At 37.7% G+C, this 11,639-nt stretch overlaps 1 protein-coding gene across 1 annotated transcript; it reads right to left on the bottom strand.

The window, feature by feature from the left end:
- Nucleotides 1–7,146: 7,146 nt before the first annotated feature.
- Nucleotides 7,147–8,770, bottom strand: LOC113066460 (beta-1,3-galactosyl-O-glycosyl-glycoprotein beta-1,6-N-acetylglucosaminyltransferase 3-like). The gene has a single exon (XM_026238347.1). It carries the CDS (start codon nucleotides 8,755–8,757, stop codon nucleotides 7,378–7,380), a length of 1,380 nt encoding a protein of 459 aa, XP_026094132.1. The 5' UTR covers nucleotides 8,758–8,770; the 3' UTR covers nucleotides 7,147–7,377.
- Between the last annotated feature and the right edge of the window lie 2,869 nt (nucleotides 8,771–11,639).

The following is an 11,639-nucleotide window of genomic DNA, read 5'->3' as shown; positions in this document are numbered from 1 at the left end:
CAATCGCGTTCATGTCTGATTGTTGGTACTTGATGTTTGGAGGATTGGATCCTGGTACTGAAGGCATCCACTGTAACGTAGCCCACTTGTGCTCATCTGGACTGTATCTGTCTTTCTCCTATTCCTTGAAGTTTTGAGTCCTTTTTGAAGATGTGCTCCAGAAACTCTCTTGAGAATCACAAAGTATTTCCTGAGAACATGGGGGTCTTTATTGTTGTGAGCGACTTTTTAACATTAGTGTGAATCACATTGTATTGTGATAAAACTGTTAGTGGCCCTTTTTGTAATCTCTTGAGACATCTATGGACTGTCACTGACTCTACACTGTTCTTTTTGTTCGGGTGTTTTAGAGACCCGAACCATTGTTGCATTGGTTTTAATGGGGAAACCAATGCCTTTAATCTGGACTATATGTAAAAGCATCTCCAAGCCAGTTGTATAAAGATACCATTGATTCAGTGAAGAAATTCTGGCTACAAAAAATGGTCAAAAAAACAAAAACAAATTCCATGTATCCTTATTTTCATTTTACATGAGGTAAATTGTGCCAAAGAAAACAAATGCATGCTTTTAATAGGCAACAAAATTGGAACAAAGTTACCTAGTAATTAATGAAACCACAAAATTGTGTAATATAACACAAAAAGTATAAAATCATTGTTTGCTGCTATCAATATTGTAATTAATAAAGTTTATTATTTCCACTTTATAAAAAAAAAATATATATATATATATATGTGCTACATTCTAAATACGACACGAAACCGATACATTGTATCATCATATTAAACATAAAACAACAAATATGATAAAATGCATATATATGATGACAAAATAATATTGATTAAAATACATGCTTTTGTGTGTTTCCATGCTTGGGCTTGGCCTCAGCGCACTGTAATTATGTCAGTGCTCAAACTTGTTCACCCAAATTCCACTATATAAGAAATAGTGAACATGCAGTTGCTTTCACAGTAGGCTCAAAACCTAAAGGTGCCATTTTCAATGGGACTGAAAATTTTGTTAAAATTACAAATGACCTGCTCCTTGCGTCAGACCAAGGCTGCATCTCATTTCTAGTCTTACTTGATCTTAGTGCTGCGTTCGACACCATAGATCATGACATAGTCATAGATCGATTACAAAACTATACAGGTATTCAAGGGCAGGCTCTAAGATGGTTTAGATCCTACCTGTCCGATCGCTACCATTTTGTTTACTTAAATGGGGAGTCATCTCATTTATCATCAGTAAAATATGGAGTGCCACAAGGATCCGTCCTAGGTCCCCTTCTATTTTCAATATACATGTTGCCCCTTGGTAATATTATTAGAAAATACGGAATTAGCTTCCACTGTTATGCTGATGAGACTCAGCTATATATCTCAACGAGACCAGATGAAACTTCCCAATTATCTAAGCTAACAGAGTGTGTTAAAAATGTAAAAGATTGGATGACAAATAATTTTCTCCAATTAAATTCGGATAAGACAGAGATACTAATTATTGGACCAAAAAACACTACACAGAATCTTGTAGATTACAATCTGCAACTAGACGGATGTACTGTTACTTCCTCTACAGTCAGAAATCTGGGTGTTATATTAGACAGCAATTTGTCTTTTGAAAATCTTATTTCTAATGTTACAAAAACTGCATTCTTCCATCTTAGAAACATTGCCAAGCTACGAAACATGTTATCTGTTTCTGATGCAGAAAAGCTAGTTCATGCATTCATGACCTCTAGACTGGACTATTGTAATGCACTTCTAGGTGGTTGTCCTGCTTCGTCAATAAACAAGCTACAGGTAGTCCAAAATGCAGCAGCTAGAGTCCTTACGAGGTCAAGAAAATATGATCATATTACCCCAATTTTATAGTCTCTGCACTGGCTACCTATTAAGTTCCGTATCAGTTACAAATTATCATTACTTACCTATAAGGCCCTAAATGGTTTAGCCCCAGCGTACCTAACTAGCCTTCTACCACGTTACAACCCATCACGCACCCTAAGGTCACAAAACGCTGGACTTTTGGTCGTTCCTAGGATAGCAAAGTCCTCTAAAGGAGGTAGAGCTTTCTCACATTTGGCTCCCAAACTCTGGAATAGCCTTCCTGATAATGTTCCGGGTTCAGACACACTCTCTCTGTTTAAATCTAGATTAAAAACACATCTCTTTCGCCAAGCATTCGAATAATGTATCTTTTAAATTGTGAGTGTAGTTGCATCTGATCAAAGGTGCTTTTTTATTCATTAGCTTGGGTTAAACTAATTTTACTTTGTTGGATCAGCAGCTATGCTAATGATGTCTGTATTTTGTTTCTATGTTTCGACACGGGATTTACATCCCGTGGTAACTAGGATTTACACAAGCTCCAGTCTGGATCCAGAACACCTGAGAAGAGATGATGCTGACCCTCAGAGGACCTCAGATGATGCTAACCCTGAATCAACAAACAGAACTAACAATTATTGCTAAATGTGTGACTGAATCATATAATAACTTAATTAATAAAATTGATAGTTCATCGTCTAGCTGACTACGTCTTGTATTATTATTATTATTATTTTTATTTTTTCTAAAATCCTGTCAAATGTGCACAAACTACTAGCTACTACTAAATATTGTAGAAACATAATTTTCTGTAAAGTTGCTTTGTAACGATTTGTTTTGTAAAAAGCGCTATACAAATAAACTTGAATTGAATTGAATTGAATTGTGTTTCAAGAAAAAATCTTAATTTTGTCTTTCACTGAAGAATGAAAGAGAGTAAAACAGGCGATTAAAAGTTACATTCTGTTATTATTTTATTCCTGCTCTAGGACTCACCACTTAGTTTGGCTACTGTCATTGCTGTTACAGACTTCGAGTTCACATCAGGTCAAAATTAGACTTTGATTAGCTAACCCTTCAGAACTTGATTAGCGTGTTCAGGTGTGTTTAATTAGGGTTGAAGCAAAACATACTCGGTTACGAATGTAACCTTGGATTCCTGAGATACGGAACGAGTACTGCGTATGGGAAAAAGCTTCTTTTATCCTCAATACTGAAGCTTTTTTTCAATAACGCAGTGCAACTGCACTGCCATTGGTTTAATCTGTAAACTTTTTAAACCAATGACAGCGCTGCAACATGCCAAAGCCAGCCAAAATGGGCGGGCGAATGGCTATATAAGCAGGGATAAGTGAGAAGGCCGGAGCCATCAAACCCTTAATGCTACACTGCTAAGAGGGAGCTAGCTCCCTGGAGGTGGCATGATGACGGGGTCTGATAGAGGCCGTCGTATCAAACTTAAATAAATAAAATCTGACAAGAGTGGACGGCGAGGACCAGCCGGCTGCCTAACAGATGTCCTTGATAGAGACACCACTAGACCAGGCCCATGAAGAGGCCATCCCTCTAGTGGAGTGGGCTCTTACTCCTAAGGGGCACTCAAGGCATAACATAAAGTGATAGCGTCGACTATCCAACGTGAGAGGCGTTGCTTTGAGACCCAAGACCCCTTGGTGTGGCCCCCAAAGCAGACAAAGAGCTGGTCAGAATGCCTGAAAGGCTGTGAACGCTCAATGTATATCCTCAAAGCCCTTACTGGGCAGAGTTAGGGGCTGAAGGTCAGCTGACTGCAGCGGCTCAAAGGGAGGTCCTTTCAGTGCTCCAAGGACCGTGTTGAGGCCCCAAGTGGGAACGGTGAGAGGAGGCGGGGGCTTCAACCGCCTAGAACCTCTCAGGAAATGCATAATAAAGCTGTTTCAACCCACAGGTTGGCCAGCGATAGGAGCATGAAATGCTGCGATGGCTGTTACGTACACCTTGAATGTGGAAGGGGTCTAGACGCTCTTGGAGAAATTACAGTATTGGAGATATGTCACACTCAAAATGGTTTGTAGACGGAGCTCTCGCCTGAGCAATGGTGGGTAGCACGTCCCCGGGGAGGCTTGGAGGCTCCCATCGAGGGACCATACATGCAGAGCCCAGACTTCAGAATGTGGATGCCAGGTTGTCCTGTTTGTCTCCTAGGACCAAACTTGGCTCCTCCAGAGTGGGGCCACCAGGAGGACTCTGTGCCTGTCTTCCCTGACTCGTCTGATGACCTGAGGGATCAGAGCGATTGGGGGAAAAGCGTAAAAAAGGAGGCTGGGCCAGTTGTGGGCTAGCACATCTATGTCCTTCGAAAACAGGTTGGGAAATGAGAGTTGCTTTCTGAGGCAAAGAGGTCGACCAATGACTTCCCGAAAATTTTCCCAGATTTTGAGAACCGTCTGGGGATGGAGCATCCACTTTTCCGAGGGGACATTGTTCCGAGAAAGCATGTCTGCTCCAAGATTTGTCTTGCCAGGCATATGCGTCACCCTGAGCGACCGCAGCCTGGGCAATGGCCATTCCAAGAGGCGCTTTGCCAGTGCGCAGAGGCGGCTGGACAAAAGGCCGCCATGGTGATTTATGTAGGACACCACTGTCATGCTGTCCGACTGGACTAGGATGTGGCACCCTTCAGAATCACCTGAAAGGATTGAAGAGCTTCATCTCACCAGCATCTCGAGGCAGTTGATATGAAGATGGCTCTCCTCATGCTGTAATAAGTAGTATATCTCCAGCACATGCATTCAGATCAGGGTTGCCAGCTTTTCACAACAAAGCCTGCCCAGCCTGGCCTGGTAACCAGCAGTAGAACGGTAAGGAGCTCTAACAGGTGCATCTAAATTCAAATCTCGTCATTCAATTTGCTGCACTTCCAGGTTGAATTAAATCAGGAAGGGTCACATGACCTTCAATTAAGTCAAACTTAGCAGTACCACAAAAAAAAAACAACACCTTCAGAATGTATGCAGTTGACACACATATGTATTTGTATAGTTATAAAAATACTAAAAGGAGCAAAAACCCTGATATTTCATACATAAACCGTAACTGACCTATCAGTGTCAGCTACACTCCCACCAAATTACCTTTGATCTATTCGAAAAACATATAGAATGCAACAATTCGAATAATCAATGGAAATTTCCAGGCATCAACACAATATATGAAATCAGCTAACATGATTCTATCCCCACAATTCATAATTGCACACTCTTCAGTTAGAATGAACAAATTGTTCACCATATATCACATTGTTTTTAATATTAAACGGAGTACTAATCAACATGTGACCAAGATACTAATACCTACATACCAAAAACCCTGATATTACAAATACATCATACATAACCCATAACTGACCTATCAGCTACAGCTACAGTGTTCTAAATGCAACTTAAATAGTGATTTGTAGTTGTGTCCTTTTTTGGAAGGCCAAACAAAGTATTTTTGCTTTTACAACAAAACAGCGTCTCCATGACATGATGCTGGGGGCAACAGCAAGAATCAACACTACGCCTTCTTTCTTTGCTTGAACATTTGGGCGGAATTATGCAAATCTTCAAACACAGTGACTTAGACATACAGGGGTGTGTTTAAATGAGGCGTTTTAGGAGGGTGCGGACAAGTCTAACCTTTTATTAAAAATTCCTGTTTGGGTTTGAGACTTTAGTCTTTGCAACTTAGGAATCTTATCTATGATACGCTTTTATCTTTATGAACATCTGTCAAGATTTTAATAGTTTTTTATGCTATTTGAGCCAATCAGAATTGACCCTTACCTAATTTAGGAAGTAGTTAGTGACCTCCTGTTAGAGTATAATTGCTGCTGTATTGAGTATGCAGAGAGCGGCCTACGAACTCTTCGCGAGTATTGAAGCTGATTTCTGCTGAGAAAAAAACTGCAAACTATTTTCTTCAACAAATTTTTCTTCAGTTAATTCCATCTCTGACTCCTGGTGTTCATTCATCATACCTGGTCCTTGGGTTTAACTGTAAATTCCCCTACATTACTTTGACATTCTGTAAACATGCTATTATAACAAGCGGAATTATAGTTATACACAGTTGTGGTTTACTATTCTTTAACTTTTGTGCAAAACTTTGCTGTTCTGTGGTTTAAACAGGAAGAGATTTTATCGAATGCATTTTTATGCATACTTTCAATTCCATGCTTATATTTACCATTGCATATGAATTGAGAATTTACTATAATTTTTGGTTTGATAAATCCTTTCATAAAATATGGCAGCCCTTCATAACAGTTTTTATAGTTAGCTCATGAACAAACATTACAGATCAGTAGTGTACATTTGGATAACAATATGGTGGGTGTCAAATATTAAAGTGATAAGAAAAAATCTCCACTTTATGTGTTTGACTTATTGTTTCCTTTGTGATTTATAGCATAGGTTAGAAACGAATCGTGCTTCAGAGATTCACGTCATACTCGATTGTACCTCTTACCACACAGTACACCAGTGGATCTCAATTCCAGTCCATGACCCCTTCACGTAAATCATTGCTCAAACTTGAACAAACATTGCACTACTCGAGTTTCGTCAATGAAGAGGGTAGAGTAATTGTCGTTTATTCCATGTATGGTCTAAAATACAATCACCCTTTGTATTTGCCACAGAACAGCAACTGATTAAATTTTGTCATCTTTGCAGGAATGTTGTATGAAGACTTTACAAATGTAGCATATCTTCAGCAACATTTGTGAAAGTGATTAGCACATATTTCAGGCACATACCAGTATAAATATAGATATATTTTAGTACATTATGTGTCACATTCATTGTTTTAAAAATCCTCTTTTTTTTTTCATAGGCCACACTACAACAATTTTTAAACTTTCAAGCTGTTTATTACAGCAAATTTACTTTCTTTCAGACATGATATGTTGACAAGATTCTTCTTCTGTCTGTTAGTGTGTTGACTGTCATTCTTGTTATCATACTTTGACCACACACTGTGTATGCTCCATTTAGAAGAAAATCATATATTGTTTCTGTATATATAGATACATTTGTGTAAAATTTTTACATAAATGTAAATTATTTGTTATATGTCAGAGCACAATATCATGCATGATGCATGAAAAATAATATTTTATTTAAATTCATTATTTGTTTTTATCTTTAGATCTTTATTGTTAGTAGACTGACTGACTAATGATATGTATGTTTTTTTTATATGTTAGTGTTATTAGCAAATCTGTTGGTTTATAAGAAATAGTATGCATAACAGAAAGAGAGCTTCTCTGAAGGTTTACAAATAGTTCATTAATTTTATTTAACAATTTGCAACATCCTAATAACAATATAACCTGCATAGAACGTGTATTATGTTATGTAAACATTAAACATTGACCTGCATAGAAAGTATATAATATTATATAAACAGAAAACATATGCACTTACTTTTACATAGCATTGTACTTCATATCAATAAAAAAGATTGATACATTATTTACAAAAATGTACAGAGGGCTTTTGAACCTGTTATTAAAACATCATAAAATAATGTCAGATTTTTGAACTGTTAGTAATGATCGACCATAAATAGCTTTGTACCTTAAAAATGCCTCCATACATTTGATTGCTATATCATCTACTTCTGGATCAAACTTGTTTGCCAAAAGATGGTGTTGCTGCACAATCCATTTCAAGTCTCCAGCTCCATAGACACAAACTGCCCGTCTATGTGTCCCAGTGCATGGTGGGTAGGGAGCTCCACTGTCTAGATCTCCTTCATGGTAACTCCACTTCACCAGACGAGCAATCGCGTTCATGTCCGATTGTTGGTACTTGATGTTTGGAGGATTGGATCCTGGTACTGAAGGCATCCGCTGTAACGTAGCCCACATGTGCTCATCTGGACTGTATGTGTCTTTCTCCCATTCCATGAAGTTTTCAATCTCTTTGCTTTTGAAGATGTGCTCCACAAACTCTCTTGAAACCACAAAATAAGCATTTCCTGAGAACATGGGGCTCTTTATTGGTGGAGGCGACTTTTTGACATCTGTCCTAGTCACAACGTCCGTAACATTGTGATGATACTGCCAGCGCCAATGTTTGCCCTTTACATCCTCGGACTCCAAACTGTTCTTTCCATTCAGGTGTTTTAGAGACTGGACCATTTCTGCATTGGTTTTAATGGGGAAATCAGTACCACAGGTGTTGAGCAGATACTTCCACTGGACAGGTGACTTGAGCAGATCTTGCATGCAGTTGATGTCCGCTTGAACTCGAGACCAGGAGGCGTAAATCACACTCTCCAGTTTGCTTGCCACAAATACATTGTTCAGGCAGGATGCAATGGCTCTTACTGCTTGTTTAAAGATCTCAGGAGACTTCTGGTCCACGTGAACGCAGTACACATTGTGAGGAGTGTAAATGGCTCTCAGGAGCCTTTCAAACATCTCAATCTTCTCATGGATCACCATGGAGTAAGCAATGGGGAAATCTTTCTCCTCTTTACTGAGAGAAACAGTCAGAAATCCTCTGTCTCTGATGTAGGATGGACAATCCTTGGTTGCATTGAGATAGAATGACTCTGATAGCTGGGATTTTCTTTTTTTAGAGGCCAGGAGTTTCTTGAAAACCTCTTTGTCCACTCCATCCATGTCTTCTTGGATAATAGCAGAACAAGCTTGTAGTTCTCCAGCATCTTGCTTTAGTAAGTTATTGAAGACTGACTCTTCCTTATGAGGGCAATTAATCCCTTGTCCTTGATAGTTCAGCACGATGACAAACATGGTTATACTCACAGAAAGGATGGAGATTATTTTCATAAACCTCTGATTGTTAAGTCCCATGCTGAGTCCTTTAAGATTATAGCCTGCCAAAAACAAGTACCTAGAGAGGAAACCTGTACAAGTGTGGTAAGGCATGAAACAGCCTCTCTTGTTAAAATACCAGAATAATGTGCCAGGAACTGAAAGAGAGAGAGTCATGTACAGAAAGGAAGGGTTGACCTCTGCCAAAATGCATAATAATTATTACACAGTAGAGGTGTGGCTTTTTTCTTTCTAGTGGGTTTGATTTTCTGATACTACGGTCAGTAAACTTTGTGTAACAAAAAAGGTTTTAAAAATAAGAGAAAAAAAATGGTTAAAACAAATAGGATTGTAACACATCATGTCATGGATTTACAAACTGAGGATGGCCTTTTTGAGCGAGGTTGTCTTATCTTTTGCTTACGATATCTGTGGCTTTTCACAAAAGATTTTTATTTAAAGGTATAGATAAATAAAAATACTTATTGACTAAACTATCCCTTTAAAGCAGTGGTCTCAAACTCAATTCCTGGAGGGTCACAGCTCTGCAGAGTTTCACTCCAACCAGCTTAAAAATCACACCTGCTTGGATGTTTCTAGTAATCCTGAAAACATTGATTAGCTGGATCAGGTGTTTGAATAGGGTTGGAGCTAAACTGTGCAGAACTGTGGCCCTCCAGGAATTGAGTTTGGAACCAATGTCTTAAAGTATGTGTTGACTTTGTGTTGGAGGTTAGAATCTTTTGCCACTCTTTTATTTCACTCTGTTTGCAGTTTATAAGCATTTCTGCATAATTAACAACAAAAAAAGTATTTCTACATAACAGGAGGACACAACAACTTTGAATTAAATTGGCTAATTTACTTATTATAATTATATTTACTTATACTCATTATAAACTTGCTGTCTACCTTGAGTTTGAAAATTGTTCTGTGTCCTATTTTTGTTGTACAAAGATGCTGCCCAAGTTACAGTCATAGCCAAAAATATTGGCACCCTTGGTAAAACATAACCAAAAAAAGGCTGTGAAAATTAATCTGCATTAATCCTTTTGATATTTTATTTTAAAAAGTCCACAAAAATGTATCCTTTCATTGGATAAGAATTTAAAAAACGGGGTGAAATGTCATTGAAAAATGTCATGTCATGAAATAAATGTTTTTCTCTAATACTCATTAGACAAAATTAACGGCACCCTTTTATTCAATACTTTTTGAAACCTCCATTTGCCAGTTTAACAGATCTAAATTTTCTCCTATAATGCCTGATGAGGTTAGAGAACACCTCACAAGGGATCAGTGACAATTCCTTCATCCAGAATCACTACAGACTCTTTAGATTCCCAGGTCCATGTTGGTGCTTCTCCTCTTCAGTTCACTCCTCTCCATTTCTATAGGGTTCAAGTCAGAGGACTGGAATAGCTATAGCAGAAGCTTGATCTGTTCACTAGATTTGTGCTCAGTCACCCATTTTTCTGTTGATTTTGAGGTTTGTGTTTGAATTATTGCATGGTTGGAAGATCCAAACATGGCCCATTATAAGATTTCTAACTGAGTCAGACACTTAATGATTTTTTATATGTTAGTATTTGATAGAATCCATGATACCATGTATTTAAAAGGCCCACAACATCAAAAATACAGCAGTATATTTCATCGTACACTGGGTACTTTTTATCTCTGTGTTCGACAAACCCATCTTGAGTGTTTGCTGCTAAAAAGCTCATTTTTTATTTTCATCTCACCATGGAAGCCAGTCCCATTTGAAGTTCCAGTCATGTTTGATAACTGAATATGCTTTAGTTTGTTTTTGGATGAGCTAGGTGAATTTTTCATGTGGTGATGTAGGTACTGTTTGACCATTTTTTTAAAAGGTTTTCTGAACCCGAGACTCAACTGTTTTCTGCAGTTCTCCAGCTGTGATCCTTGGAGACTCAAACTCTCCTTCTTACTGTGCATTAGGACAATATAGACACAAATCCTCTTCCAGGCAGTTTTGTAACATTTTCTGTTTATTGGAAATTCTTAATTATTGCCCTGATGGTGGAAATGGGAATTTTCACTGCTCTATATCTTAAAGCCACTACACTAATTTGTGAAGCTCAGTAATCTTTTGTATTCTTTTGAAATGTATTCCTTGGTTTTTTTCTTACTTTGATGGATGATTAAGACAATTTGGGCTTTGTTTTCCCTCCTCTTTATATTTCCGTGAAACAGGAAGCCATGGCTGGATAATTTCATCTTTATAATCACACTGGAGTGCTCAAAATTGTGAATATGACTGGGAATATACTTCAGAGATATTTTACTCAAAAGAATTTCTAGGCGTGCCAATAATTTTGTCCAATGAGTATTTGAGAAAAACATTTATTTCATAATGATATTTCCCCCCATTTTAAATTCTTATTATCCAATGAAAGGATACATTTTTGTAATTTAAAAAAAAAAAAAGATCAGAAGGATTAACAATGCTGATTCATTTTCACCGCCTTCTTTGATCATATTTACCAATTTTTGGCCATGACTGTAAGCTTTCAGTGATTTACAAGCTTTGCTTTAAACCACAAATCTAGAAATTAATACATCAGGTACATTAAAAAAGAACAATGTGAAGCTCACAAAACAAGATGAGTAAGAAAGATCGTGTACATTTGTAAACCATTGTCTTGTGTGTCCTTCTAGGAAAACAAATTCATTTCATTCTGTCAGATCTTGAATGCTTTTATTCTCTTTGTGTCATTTGCTGCTGACTCAGAGAAATATCCGCCTGAAAGAAGAGCAAGGAATGGGAGTGTATTTACCACTTTAAACAGGGAAACATAATGGATGAACAGTCTTTCTTCATTAAGGTTTCGTAAACATTTTTCACATTTTCCCTTTATAACTAATAAGAGTTTTTATATTCACAGCATTGCTTTGTTTACATGTGTAACCATGGTAACCGTTGTATTTCCGGGAGCTCTTCAAAATTAAACTCAGGTAATTTTATCTCAGCG

Source organism: Carassius auratus, chromosome 50, assembly GCF_003368295.1.
Source record: "Carassius auratus strain Wakin chromosome 50, ASM336829v1, whole genome shotgun sequence".
In the NCBI taxonomy this organism is placed as follows: domain Eukaryota; kingdom Metazoa; phylum Chordata; class Actinopteri; order Cypriniformes; family Cyprinidae; genus Carassius; species Carassius auratus.
Note: the sequence above shows the minus strand (reverse complement) of the source record. Positions and strands in the feature narration are given on the sequence as shown.